This window comes from Calidris pugnax, unplaced genomic scaffold (genome assembly GCF_001431845.1).
Source record: "Calidris pugnax isolate Ruff unplaced genomic scaffold, ASM143184v1 scaffold593, whole genome shotgun sequence".
NCBI lineage: Eukaryota > Metazoa > Chordata > Aves > Charadriiformes > Scolopacidae > Calidris > Calidris pugnax.
Genome location: NW_015092181.1, coordinates 274,309 through 296,610, shown reverse-complemented (window position 1 = coordinate 296,610; position 22,302 = coordinate 274,309). Strand labels below are relative to the sequence as shown.

Below are 22,302 nucleotides of genomic sequence, written 5' to 3'. Positions count from 1 at the left end.
AAGTGTGTCTAATCAAACGTTTTCTATCTAGTCTTATTTAGATTCTCTCTGTTAAGTAGCACTAAGGCTTAAAAGTCTCAGGCTGTGGCCAACATGAACATGGGGTCTCAGTCCCCCTCTTGCTAAAGCATCCCCAACTGCTTAGGTGAAAGAGAAAGGGAAGAGAAGAAAAACTCAGAGAAAAATAGTTTGGATCTTTTTTTTTTGGGGGGGGTTGGGGGCGGAGGGGATGGGGTACCTTTACATAAGGAGTAATGTTAGCAACTTTCCCTCTCACTTCCCTATTGTTTAGAAAAGTCCCTGTCCTCAAAAAAGCTGTTTCATTTTTATCTTATTCAGTTTATGTTGGGAGGCTCTCGGTTTTTCCCAAACTTTCTTTTAAGCACCATATAACAAACTCTGTTATAGCTATTGAAGACTAATGAGTTCTACTGATGTCTGGAAGAGAAATGGTGAGAAAAGATAAGAGGAGGACAAGCCAAGAAAATGTGCAGTGGGGGCTGGTGGGAGGAATAACCTTTAAAGATTATCTGAGAAAATGAAGAGGAACCAAAATTCAGTATCAGTACTAGAACCTCAGCATTAACAATAACAACTTTCCATAATAAGCATCGCCAGGGCTAAGGCATCCTTTGCCTTCAGATTTTGACTTCAGGCCCCAATCCAGCAAAGTACTTAAGCCTGAGGAGTATTATTGAACTCAACCTATGTCAATGGGATCGGCTCACATGCTTAAATTTAAGCATGTACTTAAGTGCTTTGCTGGATCAGAGCCTTGCTTGTTCTAGTCTATGGTTACCTTGTAAGTGGGAAATTAGCTATCAAGCACAATTATCTTTCAAATGTGTAAGGGATATTCATTGCTAATCATGCAGCAGGTTTTGTGATAACTGGATGAAGCAGCTATCTGGACTACATCAGACTCCACATTTTTTCCATGTAGACAAACAGTCTGAGTTGAACACCAGCCATTCAGATCTCAGTATCCAAGAGCTGCCAGTCTACATTGTACTTGTTCAAAATTAATTCCTTAGAACTTCCTTCCAGTGGTTGTCACACTAATAGTTTACACTTTCATTGGGCATTATCATATACATGTAGCACCACAGTCCAGAGAACTTTTTCTTACCTGTAATCCATGATTCTCTTAAAGCTGAACAGGCTTCATGTTTCTAGAAGTTCCTTTATAGAGAACAGAAATCTTATTGATTGCTTTTCCTATATCTGTCTCCGCTTCCTCTTTCATCTTAGATGTTTTCAGTGAAGATCAAAAATAGCGCAGTTACCTTGTTGTAAATATAGATGGACCCTGAGCCCCAGTAAACTGCTGTACAATTATCTGCTTCCTCCAATAATGCAGATCTAGTAAGAGAGGAACAACCATTCCAGCAGAGGTCCCCAGTATTGCCCCAGTGGCAAGCTTTTTGCTGCCTTCCTTGAGGAGGAGGAAAGAAAGCATATTAGTCTATCTGCATGGAAATTGTTTGCATGACTTGTGAGCAGACCACCTTGAGTGTCCTCAGATTTCAAGTCTTCAAGAAGGGAATTTTGGAACCTGCTTCAGAAATTTCTGAAGGTCAGAAAAAACATAAAATCCCTGAGAACAATGGCAAAAGATAAAATGGGCAAATGGGCAGAAAAACACTGGAGAACAAACTCAGCATCAGGATCAAACACTTATTAGCTTATCATAAATTGATAATGAAGTATTTTAGACTTATCTGATTTTTAATCCTAAGAGTCACCTCCTTATAAGAGGCTGGTTTCTCTACACTAGACCTAGTCCTTCAATGGTGTCAAGTTCACAGTTTGTTTACATCAACACAGATCCCAGTGATGTTTCTTTGGTGAAAGGTGGCTAAAATTCCACAGCAGCTACTCTGAGTCTGACCCTGCTTTATCAAAGTCAATATACAGCTAAAGCATACAGCTATTGCGTACCAAGCTCCTTACAACCAGACATACATCCTTTGACATGAAACCTTGGTTTTCAGCCCTGTTTTTAAGGCAAGAGGGTTTATAACAACTTATTTATAGTCAATAGTTGTGAAGTGCTGAGGTTATTTGTATATGTGCTACTCAAATTAAATTGATTAAAAATGTTATCAGTGTGTCTACTCATATACACCCCTCCTTTATATATATAAAATTGTTTATAAATAGAGCATTTTTTTAAAATCATAACTTCTTTGAAATGTACTTAACATTTTTAAAATATGCCATGGTCATATGATAAATAATGGCTGAATTGAATTCTTAAAGTGGTAGAACAGCAGTAGTAAATAGATCAAAGACTTCCCAATACTAATATCCATGAGTAATAAACAACAGTATTTCCTACCCTGCAATGTATGTCACGGTTCTGATGCACAAGGCTTGCCATTTTTTTGCCTGCACGCAGGCACGCACAGGCTCACAGAGCAGATGTGAAAGTCTCAAGTCTCTAATGTAATTCATGCTCCAGTTCAGCAACTGTGAGGGTATGCTGGAGACAACGCTGTGACTAACACGGCCAACAAATTCCTGAGAGAATAAGAATGACTGTTAACAGTTCTGAGAAACTCTTCCTCTGGGTTATTATCCCATACAGAGAGATAGTGAGTTTTAGCGGTCTTAACCAAACAAACAGTTCTGAGAAACTAGGCATATTCCCTCTGAGATTACAGCAAATGAAAAACAAAAAACCATCTAATGTTAAAAGTTGTTTGAAACATTCATGATACTGTCAGTGAAGTATGTGCATCAGGTCAGAGTTTCCATACTCCCAAAGGAAACTAGACATTGGCTGAAAAGAAGAGAAAGTTCCATTTACCCTACTGTTATCTTTTCACAGCTGGCTTGATTGAACAGGGGTGAGGCATGGGCACATGTAGCGACTACTACAGCCACCAGAAAACAATGTAGTAGCAACTTAAATGGGTGCCTGTTGAAATGATTTACATCTGGGACACTCTGCTTACACACACCGAAGAAACAGAGAGGGAAGTTGCTTGAAAACTGTTTTCTCATAGCTTTCTCCATCTCCTTGAGTGCTAGCTGGTAAATGAAAGATGTGATCCAGTCCCAGGGCACTGAAAGCCAGGAAAAAAGTAAAAAACTACCTGATGAATGGCCTAAAATAATTTTAAGATCTCAGAAGTGTCAACCTTCTTTTTTCTAACACCACCTCCTTACATTGCCTCAAGCAATTCTGCCATCCTAACACAGGTTAATAACACTTTCTCATACGCACGAAGAATGCACAGTAACTATTTCCTCAACTGCCTCTCATGTCTTTTAAGCTGTATCTGACCAAATCAAGTTAACAAGGTGGATGGGAAGAAGAAATACAGTTTTGTGACTAAGAAGCAAGGCTGCAACTCAACTGGTGGTACTCCCACAGATTTCCCAGCTCAATCTTCTGTGCTCTTTTTGGCTCTGAAAAAATAACACCAGTAAAAATATTCCCAATATCTAACCGTTAAGTTTTCTGTATTATGTTTCTTAGTGTGCTGAGACAGTGATTAGGACTATCAAGCATTGGTTGCAGGTTGAAGTTCATTACTGGTTCTTTACTGTGGGTCACATAGCATCAGAGCATCACTTCAGAGAACACTTGATAGCATCACTCATCTATCTGCATTGTCATACAGCCCAGATGGCTGCAGTACGTAGGCAACTGGGAACCAGAGCAGCAGGAGGAGTACATCCTCCTGCAGTTTTCTCTCTGGTGATAATCCTGATGCATTTAGACCAGCCTGTTGGTTAGGAAGTCAACAGTAAATGCACACAAAGACCTAGCAAACAAAATAAATGGAGCAGCTGCACTCTAAGTAGTTTGCCAACTATCAAATGATCAAATTTGCCCATAAAAACTCAGAAAAGATTCCTGCAACTCAGCTGAGTGACAATTCCCTACTGTGCAGAGTTATCTTTTGAGTTTCACAAGGGTGGCATTCTGTTGCAAACGGATCTGTTATTAAAAATCAACTCAGAAATCTGTGTACTTTAGCACATTAACTATTACTATGATGTACAAACCTGGAGACAAACAGGAAACTACTTCTTCCATTTGGCAAATGCAATTTTATTTCTGGTTTAGTTGTAAGAATTAAAATGTTAAACATTCTAACATGTACTCTGCCAGACACATTAATTGGCATATTGGAACAATACTGCAAATGAAGAAAGTCAATGTAATAATCATCTCCGTTAAGTACAGAGTTCTCAAGAATGTAATTGTTATTTTCCTGTGTTACAGAAAGAAAGGTTTCCAAATCTTGAAAAGGCAAGATTTCAGTGGGAATTTGATATGCCCAATCCAGGTAAGAAAAATCTAAACACAACATAATAAACAGAACACAAACTGGCAGTTACAAGAAAGGAAAGAAGAAAATGACATTTCAAAGGGGATATCCTTGATAACATAAAAAAAATACTGAGGCTACAACCGTAATCATACTTATGCCAGGTTAGTATAGATTTGATGGTCTTGAGTAATTTATTGAAACAGAAGACATATAGTCACCATGAGTGAAATGTTACACATACTGATTTCTTGCACGGTTTAGTCACATATATAGCCTCACTGAGAACAAACTACATAACTTCAGGCTGTGAATCACACCACTATGTGAGGGAGTAATTTTTCCCACCAATACAAATACTCAGTAGTATAACTGTGACTACACATAATGACATCTGGACTACTTGCTAGCTATTTACTTTGATGGCAGAGAAGATTCTTTATACTGTATAAGCATCACCAAAATTATTTGTTATTATGCTCACACTCCTGGTATTACTGGCTCTTCATTCAGCAGGGTTTTCATACTCAAAACAACTCGCAACTGAGCAACAGAAATAGACATTAAGAGAGCCAGAAGAATATGAGTGAGAACAGAAGTTACCTACATACAGTCCCATCTCTCCAGGGAAAATCATTATATACAAAGTAAAAATATAATCTTTTTCACACTTAAACTGGCCTGTGAACGTGTAATCACAAGTGTTGCCTGTGGGAACAGTCATCTGTGTTCTATCTTCGTTTGCCATTTTGTTGTCTATTTCCAGGAAAGTTGGAAGACTACTTTCAAAATTTCACCCCCAAATAGCAACAAATAGATGGAGAGCTCACAGAGCAAACTATGCTTATTGGCAGTCCCCAATGATTTTGCAAAAAATTCTTGCTGTATGTCCGTAGAATGATTTGAAATTATTCCAGTTACCTGAGGAATCTGAAGCCTCTATTTCAATTTATAGGTCTGATTGATTGCTTACGTTTCTTTCAAGTAAAGATGCATTTCATGTGGTGATTGATTTCCGATTAGTTTACAGAACAACAGGTTTCTGCAGGGGGAATACTTCATTTCTCCAGTGTAGCCTTCTTTAAAAAAATGTCCTGTAGACAAAAAGAAAAAGAGATAGTGAAACAGATTAGTTTAACTGTAGTGCAATTTTTAGTCTTTCTGGTAAGCACAATTTTATATAACTGGATCTCAGTTGAGTCATTTTGATTTTATTGCAGGTAATAATTGAGAAGACCACAAATATGCCCATGCAACAAGAAATCTTACCTTGGTTCTTCTAGAGATCTATGACTGTACTTAGAGCAATTACAGCATAGAGAAACCATACACAGTAAACTAAATTTATGACACAAGGATAATTTCAGGACAAACCCGTTGTTAAGTGACAAATTAACACAAGCAAACTTGAGTGAAAACCAGTCATGAATACTTTTTTACAGGCACATTGTCATATAGTACAAATGGAAACTTGTTCTTTGGACAAGCCTTAACAAGGAAGTAATTTTTAGTTACTTATATACGTATGAATTCACAAAGCCACAGCAGTGGTCCACAGATAAGGAAAAAAAAATCAGATTAATCCTACTTTTTTAGACAGGGCCTATTTATTTTAGAGTCTAGCAGATGATAAATCAATTCTGTAGAAGACCTCTAAGGGACATTATGAAGTAGAAACTAATACTTATATTTTAATAAGTCAGGCATGGCAAAAGCCCAAAGAACACTCCAGCATGCCAGGAACGAAAGCAAGCATGGCATGCAATGCACAGGCAGGCACATGCTGAAAAAATAACGCAGCCTCACGATGGACAGTCATGTTAACCCAGGTCTGGCTATTCACCATGAGGGAATACTGCAGTGGCTACAGCTGCAGGAGATACCCTTGTCTGTACACAGGTGCACTGCCTTCAAAAACCTTTCTGTGTGTGTTGGGACTGACTGTTGATGAGGGAATAGTAGGGCTAAATATACAGGATATGAAAACAGAAATAACAGTGACAGTTACTTCCTTGCTTGTTAGATTATGCACAGGTATTAAACACAATTTTACAGCAATCTTCAATTGGACTTAGCCAGTAATACTACACTGATTTACAGCAACTAATACTCCAGTATTCTACATAGAGCAAGGGTCTGGGTTAATAGTAACTACTAAACTTTCTTCTGACATTTTACTTGGTAGGAAAGGCATCTTCAAAACTTTTCCTTTAGTCAGCTAGAAAACATTCGTCTTTCTTTTGAAAGTATGTGTCCAAAGTAAAGCCAAGTTGTATTGACTTGATATCTCTATCACACTTTAAGCCTTCGATTCTTCTGTTTCACAGCTATGATGATTATCTTTAGAAAAAGGGCCCTGTGAACATCACAAATTGCCAAGACATCCAAACCACTTAGCTCTTTTGAAAATTTTACACTTAGGTTGGCTTAGACAAGGATAGTAACTGAAATCTAACTTAAAAAACCTCCATAAAACAGAATTAACTGTCTTGTTGTGATGAAGAATGCTCATGGGCATTTGTTTCCCCCAATCATGATTCATGGGACCACAGTAGGTGATCCAGACTAAAGTAAGTAATTTATAAAAAAAAACCAACCTCCCCTCAAATCCTCAAACCAAAAGCATGAGTATGTAGTCAAGTATGACCAATTCTAAGAATCACCATTTTGAAAAGTCTGCGAACCACTGCTGTAATAGACGATACCTACTTATAACTATCAAATTAGCAACCATGTGATGCAGAAGATTATGTAATCCATGAGGAATAAATACTTGAAATACGCCTGATAAAAAAAGCAAACTGTATGGACTGTCATTACTGGCCTTTTAATCCCCGGAGAGAGAAAGCTTATGCACTTACACTTCATCATCATATTCCTTTGGAGGTGATGCCGCAATAACTAGGTCAATCCAATCCTGCAAAAGAAATGCACAGGCGAACACGTGATGCTAAATACTGCTTTTAGAGATGGCTAGTGGACCACCATGGAATATCAGATAGAGAATCAGGAAGGCAGTCTATTCCTGGCAAACCACAGGTAGCAGCAGAAAGATCTCTATTAAAAACTTCTACAGAAAGATCATTTCAAGATTGAGCTGTTTGATTTGTACCCTGAAATTAAAGAAAAATCCACTGGTCTTGCAACAAGCTTTTAAAAATAATTATTCCGAGAATCATCGTGTCTTTGGTCATCTTAGCAATTAATACAGCTGTTGCGGAGAAAACACTCACTGTAGCTGAAATGCAGTGTTACTTGTATATTAAGAAATCAAAGCTAAGATAAGCTATTATCATAAAATTCCAATCAGCTTGCAAGTAATTTTCAATATCAAAGACAGATTCTACAGATAAACGTACTATAAGCACTCAGAATGTAATGTGTTTAAATACCAATCTTAACATGTGGCTCAATTGCACGAACTTTCACAGTAAATTAAATGTAGATTTTCAGAGATGCTGTATACCGACATCTGCAGATTTCAGCTCACTTCGGTAGTACATGACATACCTGTTACTTTTGATGTTTGCAACCTTATTTGTGTTGATGTGACAACGTCATGAAAGAAAAGTGTATCTCAAATGAACGTCATAGGTGAAATTAAGTACTCCAGGTTACTTACCCCACCCATATTCCAAGCTTTTGCTAGCATTGCCTGTGCTTCTGCCAGCTTGCTGTCAATTAGTATCTTGCCATTTACAGCTAATATTTCATCCCCCTTCACTATGCCTCCTGGTGAAAAGACAGATATGGTATGCACACACATAAGCAAAAATTCTGTGAGTCTTTTCTGTCTCATATTTATGAAGTACTGAACATAATGAGAAGCGCCTTCACTAGGTGTGAAGGCTTACACTAAAAATTGACATAGACAAAAAAAAGGAATTTTTAGGCATTGCTCATGACCAGGAAGAAACTAGTTTAAATAAGATTTTCATAGTAGCAGTTTGTATGCCTGGGTAATCCATCTATACAGCTTACAAACTGGGGTTGATGGTAGGCTGTTAATACTATGAAAATGGCAACATTACTTAAAGACTTGAAGGTATAAGTGGCATTTGTCAAGGGTTTGCAGGACTTATTCCTTTGCAGAAGTATGTGTAATGTTTAGTCCTTTGACTTGTTGATCCAGAATGAAGCACAATCAGCTAACTGGGACTGGACTTGATGAGGGGAAAACACAGATGGTAAGGGGACAGCCTCAGTTACAAGAGATGCTCACAACAGTGAAGATTTAAAGAGAAACAGAGTACTTGAGAGAACAAGCAGCTGAGATGTTTTCACAGCAAGAGTGTCTTGAACTTAGGTGCAGACTGGGACAAGGTCAGTAAAGACAGTAAAGACAACATAAGGAGATATTGTCCTACCCGGTCATCACCAGAGTTCTCAAGGAAAGAATGAGAAATACTGGTCACTAGGAGCAAAGCCTGGATTTCTTTGTATGCACATTCTTGTGCCTTCTAGAGAGTTAAGCTCTTAGCCCGAAGGTTCTGGCCTTTAATGGGATTTTGGGAGTAAAGCCAGGTGTTTTACAAAACAAATTACTATTGAAAGTAGCATTAAAAACAAAACTAAGCAGTGTAGTGTAGCCATGGTCAGGTAATTGCTTTGCACATGGAAGTACCACAGATGTCTTTGGTTGGAAATTGTTAAATAATGGAGACCATATTCTGCTTTCCTTAATTAACAGAATATACCAGAGAATCACATGTTGGTTTTGGTTTTTATTTCTTTTTTTTTGGTTTTTTTTTAGCCTGGAAAACAGGGAGTCCTTATGAAGAGAACAGCTCTGAACAGGTCATGTTACTGAAAATTCTGTAATAATAAAAAATGCAGCAGCAGTAACCATTTCTTCTTAAGCACTATTTATAAATTTTACATAATTATTAATTTGAGCAGCACCCTTCAAACCATGAGGCTCTCTGTGATCTGGCCTCAGCTCTTAAGAGCTGAGGCAGAATTTGGCTGCCTTGGACAATCTGAGTGTGCCTCTCAGTACCTGGCATAGCCATGAAGTCAGCCAACAACTCCCAGGCAGCCTAAGGAGCCCCTTTCCAGGAGCATTCAAATTCCCCACTGTTCCTCACCGTGTTTGTCTGCAGCACCACCCTCATAGATCGCAGACACGACTATCTTTCCAATTGGAGAATCAATTCCTCCCTCAACTGCAAGGTCTAATGATCCTTCCTATCAAAAAAAAGAGATTTAGTTCAGAAAAGGCTGCTAATTTTAGGAGCTTAATCTTTCCTTCTTCCCAGTAAATGGGACTGTACATGATATACTTACATGAATCCTTTAACTATCAATCAATCAAATAGGAGAGTATTTACCTTTTTAATTCTTAATAGCCGTACATCTTTTCCCATAATCTGCTCTGGTGTAAACTACAAAAAGATATAATGATTAGTCATTTCCACCTTGGAAACACAAAATAATTAGGCTTCTCTATGTAGTTTATGGGAGAAAAGGGAGTTCTTCCTCCAAAATAGTGACAGAGGAAGATCAGAACACCAGATTATTTTTTCCCTGCAAGAAAACTCCTTTTCAACTCCCTTTTAACATGAGTAAAAAAGACAAATACACAAGCCCCAGCAAACCAACAAGCAAGAATCTTACCCCCTCCCAGCCCTCACAATCAAGGATGTGTTTTTTTCCAGTATATTCAATATTAAACAATGAGACACATTTGAATTCTCTCATTACCATTGAATATGGATCAAAATCTTCCAAATATTTCTGGAAGCCCTGAGAAGAAAAAAATGCTTAATTATAACAACATCAGGCTCATCCACACACTTAACACACAAACACCATTTTATTTATTAGCGAGAGAACATGTAATTCTGTAAGTTATGAAAGAAGAGAGTAAATGGAGAAAAGCACAGAAAGGCAACAAATAGTCCATCCTGACAGTCAGAAGACATTTCAAAACCTTATGAGACATCAGCAGATTGAGCTGGTCATACTATTGAGCAGTTTCAAGGAATTGTTTTCCAGTTTGTCAGCTCCACAGTTCCTTTCTACACCTGACAGAACAAATCTGGAAAGCATCATGGACAGGTATGTTCTGCCACACTCTTCTGAGCACCACTTCTTGGGACTATCGCCATGTTGGGCACAAAGAGAGGCAGAAGTGACAGGCTCCAATTCACCTGTCAGAAACACTACTCCACAGTGTCTGGGCTGTAGGACCCTCTTCCAGCCCCCTTCTATCCTCCTTTCCATGGAGTTTCAGGGAGTTGGCTCCATAACCACCACAAGCAAACACAGGACAACAACCATTTTTGTTTTCACATGGTTCTGTGGAGAGCTAAAAAGTTTTGTCAGGAAGTGTCCAAAATGGGGAAGATAACATTGCAGTTAGGTAGAGCAAGATTTAAGATTTGAGAGGGCCCACACCTTCTTAAACTCTCAAAACCTAGTACATTACTCTTGTTAAATCAACACTGCAGTGAAAAAGCAGGAGTCACCTTTTCTGCAAAGATGAGAGTTCCTGAGTCTGCAATCGGGAATAAATGGTGTTTAGGGGGTGGTTTCTAGAGGAGTATTAGTAGTTAACTAGGTGAGACTGTATGGGCGATACTGGAGATTTCTAAAAACTCTGCACTTACCCTACATATTAAAGGCAGGACTTCAGGACTTCGAAATCTTTCCTGAGGCACCTAAATGCTGTATCACTCTTGTGGCTTCAAGCTGCAATAACCCGGGGATATGGGAACAATGCAGAACCACAAAACCTTTCGCTGACACAGCAGACAAGCCACTATCTGACACAGACCCGTGGTTCAGTGCGTGATCAAGCTTGATATATTCATTATTGCCCTCTTTTCTATAGGATCCATCTGATGACAAAGTCTATTCCACCCACAGACTCAGCTAAGACTTTTCCCACTTGTAAATCAAATACACAGCTTAAGATCCCTCTGGTATCTTTAAGGACTGGCTGTTAAATGACAAAGTTGCAGCAGCAAACACAAATGCCTGTTAACTACCAACTTTGAGGAACTAAATAAATGGGAATGTGATCACAGACCTCGGTAAGGGTAGAATTTCATCCTGGGGAAAAAAATCCCCATCATTCATTCATTTAAAAAGTGTATTAATGTTATTAACAGTTCTACTAAAATTGTAAGAGAAACATTTTACAATGATAGCTACCTAAACAACTAATAGTTTGAATAACTGAATTTGTATTGACCTTTGGAATCATGGCTGAAGCAGACATCTATGGTCTTGGAGCAAGCAACTTAGAGGAAAGAACTCCTATCTCAGCCAAGTCACTAATTCATTATGTAATCTAAAGGAAGTCATTGCACTCTTTGTCCCAGGTCACCCTCATGAAAAACAGATGTTGCCCTTGAAGAAAGTTTTCCTGGGAAAATAAGTTTTCAACAGGAAAAAAACCCCTAAACCCCACAACAAAAAACCTGCAAGCAAAGAAGTAGTATAATCTGGATCCAATAATATACAAATACAGCTATGATATAATGAAGATATCCCCTGAACTGTAGTAAATCTTCCCAGAAATGGGCATAACAAATTTGGAGAGCAAAGAGTGCACTCCAAATCCAAGCAGGGACCAAGTGGAAACCACAGTGCTAAGCCCACCTTCCCACTACTCAGGACATCTCAGGCAAAAGAGTGAAGAGCATTCTAATCCTTTCTTGACTTACAATAACATAAGATTGAACATAAGTAGAATTTGTAACATTAAAATAACTGCACTGAAATAACTATCTGTCTGACTTCTAGATTATAGGTAAAGCTATTATTTAAAAAAAGAAAAAAAAACACCAAAACACAAGCACCTAAGCCAATGGTACCGCTCACTGAAGTTTCTAGCATCAATAGTCAATAGGAATTGAGACCTGAGATAAACAAAAAAAAACTGAAAGAGAAACCCATGACCAGATATAACACAATTTTCCAAAAAACATATTTGCTGAGAACATAACTGTTATATATACAGAACATACTAACATTCAATGGCAACTGAACAATCTCCAAATTTTATTTCTATCAGCCAAATACAGTTTTCCCTTATAGATCTAGATTGAAACTGATTAAAAGAAGAAAAAATTATTTATCTTAATGGTTTACCACTCAAATGCTCACAAACTGTGTGCCAACACTTTCATACAACATGGCAATGCATTTAACTTAGCTTGCACTAATAATGGTGTTTTGCACATAAACTGGCATGTTTAGCAGCAGCAGAGAAGTTAAACACAAAGTTTGCTTCTTCAAGTGACTATCTATTGAACCACCAGTCAACTAAAGAGGAAGAGATGAAAACTTCATCACTATGAGAAAGGAAAGCAATGTAAGTAGTAACACAGCAGAAAAATCCTACACATTACAGAAAGACTATATAAGTGCTTTCCACCACTAGTTCCTCTGGTTTCCTACCAATAACTGTGTTATGGTAATAGCTCATTTATTAAAATAAGTAAACATTTTATTACTGAACACATTGCAACTGGGTCTAATTTTTTTTTTTTTTTTACATTCCTAAGGTTTCCTTGTTTCTTTAGTTTGCCAGTATCAGATCAGTTATCAGGGTTCAGCTACCTTAAAGATTGCACTAACCATATAAGTAGTTACAGCTGGTTCAACCTGAAGGATTTACTACCCTCTCATTCTTCGTCTGTCTAGACCAGCAGGAGCCACAGGCACACACTGAAAGTTTACAAAGACTAGCAGTTTTCATGCACTAGGGCTGTCTTCATCCTCTGTTTTAGAAACTGAGTAGTAGGATTAGAAAGGAAAGGTTCATGATCAGTCAAAACAAGAAGTACCACACAAAATGCAAAATGTTATTTTACTTGTTTTTTGTTAGATCTAAATGATGAATTGTAAACCACCATCCTTTTAAACATCTCTTGTGGCTGCAAAAGAAAGAAAATTGCCGAACCAGGTATTAACTTTTTGCTGTAAATAAGTATCACCTCTTCATAAATAATCTCACTGCCTTTTTTTTTTTTTGTGTCTTCTAGGGTGCACTTATTAGTACTTGTTCCCTTTACCATTTCAAAGTGAGAGAACACACAGAGTGAAATAGTACGAAATACAAAGAAAGAATTCTAGAGAAGCTACACAAATAATACACATTTCCATAACACAAGTTTTCTTAAAAACATATTCCATGACTCTTTTTATCCCTAGTTTCTAGAGAACAGTGCTAGAGTCTCTTCTCCATGATTTTTGAAAAAATAAGTGGAGAAAAAAAAAAGGACAAAATGCTAGACAAGTAATTTCCAAAATACTGAAAAGTCATGATAAATGTGTGTTATACATTTAATATTTGCTCTCCTAGCAGGTAATACCCTACAATGAAAGGTGAATTCCATTATTAAATTCCTCATGAAGTTGATAAACTGAAAGAAAAGATATGTGTATTTGGGCTCATCCTGAAAGAATTACCTAAATACCAATAACTAGTACAGGCTTCATTCCTACATAAAGAAAAATTCCTCCTGAATTTAATTGACTTATTTTTGAGTAGTCTTGCTTCCATATGGGTACCTACAAGTAATTTCACAATATTGATTAATGACTGCTGGATTTTATGTTATTGGGTTGGGCTTCAATGATTTTAATCCTGTATTGATTCTGTTTTTCTTTCACTTCCAGTGCTTTAACAAAATGGTAAAAAAAACATAGGTTGAAGTCACTTAAAATGCAGAACCTCATATTATGTTACAAAAAAAAATTCAAAAATAAAATGCATTAAAAAAATAAATATACAAAACAGTCCTCACACTGCTCCAGCCTCCACTCAAAAGCCTGCATCTAATCAGGTAATGTATTTGAGTCTTCTGAAACAAGAACAACTTTCTACAGAATAAAGTATGGTATTTACATTTCCAAACTCAATTTGCTTTAAAACAAATGACTACATTTCAATTTCACTACTGATTCTATCAGTGTTCTATCATCACACCATTACTTGGAAACATATATCTATTAGTGAATTAAAGTTTTGTGGTCTGTGTTTCATTAATACTACAGAGACTGAAGCTTTTTCTTGAAGAACTTTTTGGCAAGTCTGTAAGACTTTCCACAAAATTCTTGAGCCCCCCTCTAGCCACTTAAAAAAATTTTTTTTTTTTTTCCCTTTCAACACAGATGGTTTTGGTGCAGCAATGGCAAATAATAACTGAATTTTCCAGTCATTGCACATCTTACCACACAGTATTCTAAGCATCTGTCTGCAGTGTGCAGACTGCAGTACTGCAGAATCAGGCTTCAAATCTTGCAAATTAGAGGAAAGCTTAAATATTCTTTCTTCCTTTCAGAAATGCTGCATCCAACAACAAAGGACCACTTGAAGAAAAATCTTTAGCAGCAGCAGCAGCAAGTGCATCAAAGTCTTCCAGCTCACACAACAGGATGTTTGCAACAGTTGGGAGAGCAGAGACTAAAGTTCATGTTGTTTTTACTTCTCTCAAAACCCCATCACTAAATCATAACAATCCTCTCCTGTACTCTGAGCCAAAATTTAATTAGCTTTGTCATAAGAGTATTCCAATTCACTCTAGTAAAGCAGAGACAAATAGTTCAGACTGATTTTGACCCAGGGCAGCCCTAGGCATTCAAGGCCACACTCAAGGTTTAATCCTCACCCATCATTTCCCTTTCTATAAGTGAGAACAATTTCATTTTCATGAACTGTTAAAAGACATGGGAATTCTGACCTGAATTCAGTTAATATGAAGACTTAAGTCACAATAGAAACTTCACTGTTCCTATCTGGCCCAACTACCTTCCAGGTAACAGGAATGTTTTACATATTCTTGCATTTTTATTTTATTCATATGTTCATGTTTTTTTATCTACTTTACTCGTGAATTGCTCAAGTATAGGCTCACTTGATTGGCTGTTTGAATCAAGTAAATTCATCAAGACCAAGTTTGGTACTCAGGACAACTAAATTTAGATAAAGCCAAGGTAGAAGGAATTATGTGCATTATGTCATATTAAGACATTAAGACATAAAGACTAGAGATGTGCAAGTTTTGTGAAATCTAGCAAGTCAAGAAATAGGGTAGCAAAAGACACTTTGCCTTGGGTGATACTTCCCTTTGCTAAGAGAAACTGAACTGGTCCTGTATCTGAACCATTAACTTAAATAAGAAACACTCCTCATCCCTTCCTCCCCTTCACAAACAAAACTAATTCCTTCTGAATGAAATAAAATTATAATTCTTATACATTTCTGGAGGCAAGCCAGTACCTCCTTGTCACACACTGGCCTTTTTATTTTTTAACTAATAGAAGCAGCTTCCTTCTTTATTCCAGTATCCACGCAAGTCTTACTCCACAGACTACTATGACTTCATTCAGCCAGGATGAAAGTTCTTTATTGCATTGTCATAAAAGTAAGAGGTAACAGGTCTACAAAACAATTTATAGACTGATGTTTCTCTCAAAGTCCTATCAGAATATTGCTCCCACTGAAATTGTGATCTTTCAACTAATATGTGGCAGTTTGGGGATGAGATGATTTGACTCTGAAACATTTTAGCAAACTTGTGATTTGGAAAATGTGCATGCATAACACATCATAAGAAATTTCCCTATGGAGGTGGATCTTATTGCAAATTTCTCAAACTAATTGTAAGCAGTCAGTAACAAACACCACAAGCAACATTTTCAATCTGTGCCATGAATGTCTGATCACACATAAGGGTAATATCAGTTTTGCAAACTACTTTACATTTGCACACCCGGCATTTATTTTCAAGAGCTACATTGTATTAACTGCAGATTATGATTTATCTCTGTTCATTCCTCCCCTAAGGAATTTCAAATTGCTTAGAGATGCTGAATTACTGAACACAATTAAAATGAAAGCTCCAAAGCTCCAACACGTACAACTGAAGGAAATATCTACATAATATCTTCAGGGACTTGAATTTATTTTTAGTTCATGTACCTGCCTTCTCTTGAGCAACTTATAAAAAAACGGCTTTCATTTATCATTTTAATCTGTTTATAATATAAAAGTTTCAAGATGACTATGTCTGTGGGAAAACTGGTTATTACACATCACTAAAATTTGTTCAAACTGTAACTGGAAAAAATAGAGGAATAAGAGTATCTAAATTATTAAATCATTCTTTTTATTAAAGCAGAAAATGACAAAAAAATTGCATCGCACTTTAAGGAAAAACAGCTAGGAATATTGCACCCATCATTTATTGTCAGATATAGCATAAGCTTGTAATTAAATAAGTTAAACACAAATGCGATGTATTTTCCATCACTTAGAGAACTCACATATTGAAATACGTTGCCATCATGGATTTATGCAAAGCGTTTGATAATGTCGCACATGACACCCTGGTCTCAGAACTGGATGGACCACTCAGTGGATAAGAAACTGGCTAGATGGCCGCACTCAAAGGGTTGTGGTCAATGGCTCAATGTTTAAGTGGAAGCCAGTGACTAGTGGTGTTCCTCTGGGGTTGGTCAGCACTGGGACCAGTGCTGTTTAATATCTTTGTCGGAGACTCGGACAGTGGGATAGGGTGCACCCTCAGCAAGTTTGCTGATGACACCAAGCTGTGTGGCACAGTTGACACACTACAGGGAAGGGATCCCATCCACAGGGACCTGGACAGGCTTGAGAGCTGGGTCAGTGCAAACCTCATGAAGTTCAATCAAGCCAAGTGCAAAGTCCTGCACCTGGGACAGGGCAATCCCAGGCACAAATACAGGTTGGGTGGAGAATAGATTGAGAGCAGTCCTGAAGAGAAGGATTTGGGAGTGCTGGTGGATGAGAAGCTCAACATGAGCTGGCAGTACATGGCAGCCCAGAGAGCCAATGGCATCCTGGGCTGCATCAGGAGAAGCGTGGCCTGCAGGTCACGGGAGGTGATTCTCCCCCCTCTACTCTGCTCTCATGAGACCCCACCTGGAATACTGTGTCCAGCCTTGGAGTCCTCAGCACAGGAAGGACATGGAGCTCTTGGATGGCTCCAGAAAAGGGCCACTAAAACAGTCGGAGGGCTGGAGCACCTCTCCTATGAAGACAGGCTGAGAGAGTTGGGGTTATTCAGCCTGGACAAGAGAAGACCCAGGGGAGACCTTATAGCGGCCTTCCAATGCCTGAAGGGGGCTACAGGAGAGATGGGGAGGGACTCCATCAGGGAATGTAGTGATAGGACAAGGGGTAACGGTTTTAAATTGAAAGAGGGGAGGTTTAGATTATATACTAGAAAGAAATTTTTTACTCTGAGGGTGGTGAGGCACTGGAACAGGTTGCCCAGGGAAGTTGTGGATGCCCCATCCCTGGAAGTGTTCAAGGCCAGGCTGGGTGGTGCTTTGAGCAATCTGGTCTGCTGGGAGGTGTCCCTGCCCAGGGCAGGGGGTTGGAACTCGGTGATCTTTAAGGTCCCTTCCAACTCTAACCATTCTATGACAATAGACTGTCTTACTCATATAAATTAACACACATCCACACACATGCATATAATAGACACATAAGTCTAATTGTAATGGCGTAAGTCATGATGACCCTTGACAATAAATATTAACTGGTCCATCAACCTTCTTAGATGAATCCTCAGGGCTGTCATTTGGGAGTTATCACCTGTCAGAGCAGTATTTCTCTTCTTTTTTTCAGTAAGCCTTGGCCTACCTTCCCTCATATACCACAATTCCCAAAGACACTACCTGGTTGGTCCTAAAATTCTTCAATTATATTTGAAACAGAAATGGAAAAGAAATAAGAAAAAGAATCTGATTGTGAGTCAAATTTGCAGTAGCACTACCTGGTGAGTATACTGAAATCTAAGAAATAGCAATGAACTTTTTTTCTCTGGAAATGAAATGATGAGCTATATAATGAGTTATATATCTACATTTCAACTATGTTTGTGACTATTTACAAAGAAAAAATAATGTAATAAATTTTTACTATTTCATTTCTGACAAAGTAATTCAGAATTAAAAAAAATACAAGCCAGCGTGTGAATAATAAAAAAAAAAAGATCTACAGAGTCTAAGGCTCTACATTACTCCAGAATTATGCACCTCAGTACAAAAACCATCACTAACATTGACTTTGAGAACATAAGGAAAAATATTGAAAAAATACCCTTCTTTTGTACTTACCATTAGTGATCACTTGAAAATCTAGATGAATTTTAGTTAGCAGAAAACAAGACAAGCATCAATTTTTGAGGACAAGTCAACAACAAATCCCACAGCACTGTAGCACTTGGAAAAATAACATCAAAAGGCTTACCAGGGCCTCTGATTTGATTGTTGGCCTGACCATATAGTTTGGGTCAGGATGCAGCATAACTGGTTTAGAGACTATTGGTACACCTGGATGCCGTTGGGTAGGTGGACTTGGAGCAAGTTGCTATGGGGTTAATTTAAGAAAATTACAATTCACAATGTAATTTGTGCAAATCCATCATTTCACCAGGATTCTTTGATACAAATAGTTTATGGTAATGAATTTAATGCCACTAATACAACAAAAGGCTTGCAGAACTATTTTAAGACTTAGAAAGTTAACAAGCCAAAACATAATTTCTCTTGCGTCCAAATAGCAGCTTTTCCCTTAAACTATGACTTCGCCAGCAAGATTATGGAAAAATCTCATTGCCACTTTGGCATTTATCCCATAAAGGCAATGAACTGAATGAGAAACTACAGGGGGAAAAAAAAAAGCTAAAGTTGAGTGTAAGAACACAGTGAACGTGAAATGAGATTTTAACTAATCTATGACTAAATAGATCTTTTAAGATGAAATTCACCATGAATGCAGTGATCAGCTTTCCATACAGAATTTCAAGTTAACTTACCCTGACTTAAGAGCAAGGGTTAGTTACACTAATTATCTACCCTTGACTCTACAAAGCACAGACACCCAGAGGCATCTGAGACCTAATCATCCAGCATGTACTAACCCAATTCTACACTTTGTACTCAGTAAAAAACTCCCACTGACGTCAAGTGTAGTTTTATTCAAGAAAAGAGTTCAAATCTGAGCCCTGCGGGTCTAGCTTCTGACTTAACCCCAGGAACTCTCAGCACACTTTTGTCAGTGTTTCTCATAGGAAATGTGATGTATTCCAGATATCTTTCATATAGTACAAGCTGTATCCTCTGAAATTATTTGAATTGCTTCCAGCATATTGGTTAAACCGTTTTTATTTTTTTTTTAAGTAAGGGCATTTTGGAGGTGGGTTTTTTCCTTTTTTTTTTTTTTTTTTTACATAATATAAAAAAAGAGATTTTGGAACCAGATCTTTTAAAGTCTCTGTTGATATCCCTCAATTAATGATGTTCCACACAATAAAATATATTGTATCATTAAGCTTTCTGATTTTAGAAGAATTGGCAGGTTCACAGATATCAACTTGTTAAAGCTGCACTGCAACTAGATGATTTCTCCTAGAGTTGCACAATTTAGAGACAGACTTTTTTTTGGAGTGCCTGACATCTGGCCATCCAGAATCAAAATCAGTGCAAAGAGTTACCAAACAAATGTTGGTTCTTCTGAGAAGAAAGCTTGCTTCTTAGCACCCATTATGTTTAAAATATAATTTGATCCTAGCTCCTTTTTTCTGTCTTGACAGAAGAACAAAGTATATGCTTCATGACAAACAGAACATGCAAACACAGAGTGGATGTTGCTGAAGTCTTAAAATATGAAGACCTCAGTCACTTCCACTACCTGGCATTAGGTATTTTGTAACACAGCTATGGATCCACACACATGAATGCAAGCGCTGAATTTTAAATAAATTACCCATGCAGAATAAAACCCTTGACATTAGCATTACACAGGAAATTCGTAAAACTAGAGTCATTATTAACAGTACACGACATACCAGTGGATTGCTTGACACAGAAGATACTTTGCCAACGTGAGAGGTGTTTCTTACAACCTAAACAGTAACAGACTTAGTACCAGTTTCATATAATCTATATAGCTAATAATAAATTTGAGAAACAAATACACTTATAACAGATATCTTAATAGCTACTTATCAAGAATGTTTTTGCCAGGATTTAATTCCTTTTGTCAGGTATTTGAGTTGAATTTGAAATTAAATGATCTGGGGAAAAAAAACAACTTAGTAACACACAGAAGATTTATCAGTTTGAGTAATATTAGAAAAGTAAACTTATGGGAAAATAACAGCTGTAATATTTTTACCTTTGGCAGGCATAAACACAAGATCTTTAATCACTGAAGTCAAATAAAAGCATTGCTTCTGCCTATCTGTGGTGTTGAAAAATGACTTTATAAAAAGTAGGAAAGATAAATTGTCCAGCTTCTGATTTTTCTTCCATTTGTAAAACCACATCGGGAATACTGGGTTATCTACTTATAAATAGAGCAGTTTTGGCTTGGTATTAATACTTTAAGAGCTTAGTTCTTACCTCATATACACTAATTATATTCAGTGAAAACTGACTTATTTTTGAAAGCTAAGTGGTTTTTTTGTTGTTGTTACCAAATGTGTTTTTCTTTAATTATTAATCTCTTTTCTTTAAGATACCTAGCGGTGAAAAACTGCCAGAAACATATATTGGAATATATGGGTTTGGGGCCAGATCCAGTATGGCGATTCTTGTATTACTTCTTTTATCTGAATATTTTCTGTTAGAATTAGGAGAATGTGTTTCTCCTCTGAACACTAGTATTTTTTACACTTATGTCATTTCACTACCAATTTTATATTGCAAATAACTTGGGAAACCTGTCATCCATAAGAACAGCTGGCATCTCCATTTCAGTGGATCTAGCATATTCTTGGCACTTAGAACATATAAACCATATATATCATGCACTGTCAGAGATCTGCATAAGTTTATAAGAAGAGATTCACAGTTTACAATAGGACAATTATTCACATAGAAATAATCTGCCAGTTTCCCCTGAGAAGTGATTAATCTGCTATCCTTCCCCACAGCAACCAGAATCATGCAAACGCGAAGCCTAGTATTTCCAAGCAAACATGCAAAAAAACCCAAAAGAAAATGAACAACGCAGTCAGTCAATCCATGCAGAAAACTATGTAGAAAAGAAGTGACCACATGGGATCACTTTCTGCTGTTTGAAACAAATAAGAATCTTTTGCCACAAAAATGGGTACATGAATCCCAATCAGTGTGTAGCGAAGGAAATTATAATGAAACAGCTGCTATTTCTCTACTAAAGTGAGATCTGACACAAAATTTCTTATATTTGATCCTTTTTTGGACTGCGACTGTAATAAAGTCACAATGTTTCCTGTATGTGCAAAAAAAAAGTCAAACCTGATTACCAGCTCTTTTTAATTTAAAAGTATTTCACTGATAATTTATACCCTGTTGATGTTATAAACGTTTGAGCTTCTAATTTTAAGCTAATTTTCCATGTTCATGCTTCTCACCTAACAAAGCAATTTGATGACATACTTAAAACAACTTTCAACGAGCCATTTTCACTGCACAGATATTTTTCTCAAATTTAACTACGAGTTAAATCGGTTGCACGCCATTGTTCGTTTTTTTTTAATCTTTAAACACTCAAGTCCAAATTGTCTGATATGTTCTGCCTAAGATACCTGCACGTGGTACGGTTACAATGTACATCGGGGGAGGAGAGAGCAAAACCCTCCGAACTTAAAAGTTTTTAAAAATTAAAATTAGGCTCCTTCTGGACTGCATTTACTACTATGAAACGATGAAACCATCTCATTCCTTCTTTCAACATCACATACAGCAGATGAGTAGATACAGTGGATAAAGTGGGTGACTGGAACAGGGGAGGGTGGCCAGGCAGGGAATGGTAAAGGCACATGCATTCAAACAGATCATGAGGTCACCTGGGAAGCTGGTGTTACTGCCAGGGCTGGACCTCTTGAAAGTGGAACATTTGATGTAGGAAATGGATGAGCTGATGGTCCTGGAGTAACAACGGGTGGTGGTGGCGGCAGAGGTGGTGCCACGCGTTGTTTAGGTTTGTCAAGTTCATCTAAGTTTATATCATCAAGATCTGTGG

General features: G+C 37.4%; 1 protein-coding gene across 3 annotated transcripts in view; it reads right to left on the bottom strand.

Annotated features, from left to right (window-relative positions):
* Positions 1-4,042: 4,042 nt before the first annotated feature.
* USH1C (Usher syndrome 1C) overlaps positions 4,043-22,302 on the bottom strand; it is a 55,562-nt gene continuing 37,302 nt past the window's right edge. For 2 of the 3 annotated variants that reach the window (XM_014962268.1, XM_014962267.1), the window contains exons 16-22: positions 9,990-10,031; positions 9,617-9,670; positions 9,374-9,473; positions 7,909-8,018; positions 7,148-7,203; positions 6,130-6,250; positions 4,043-5,380 (exon numbers count right to left, since the gene is read on the bottom strand). In XM_014962268.1, the coding sequence (XP_014817754.1) occupies positions 6,151-6,250; positions 7,148-7,203; positions 7,909-8,018; positions 9,374-9,473; positions 9,617-9,670; positions 9,990-10,031 (462 nt within the window). In that variant the 3' untranslated portion in view covers positions 4,043-5,380; positions 6,130-6,150. The remainder of the gene's footprint in view (positions 5,381-6,129; positions 6,251-7,147; positions 7,204-7,908; positions 8,019-9,373; positions 9,474-9,616; positions 9,671-9,989; positions 10,032-22,302) is intronic. The other variant, XM_014962269.1, reaches the window with a different exon arrangement.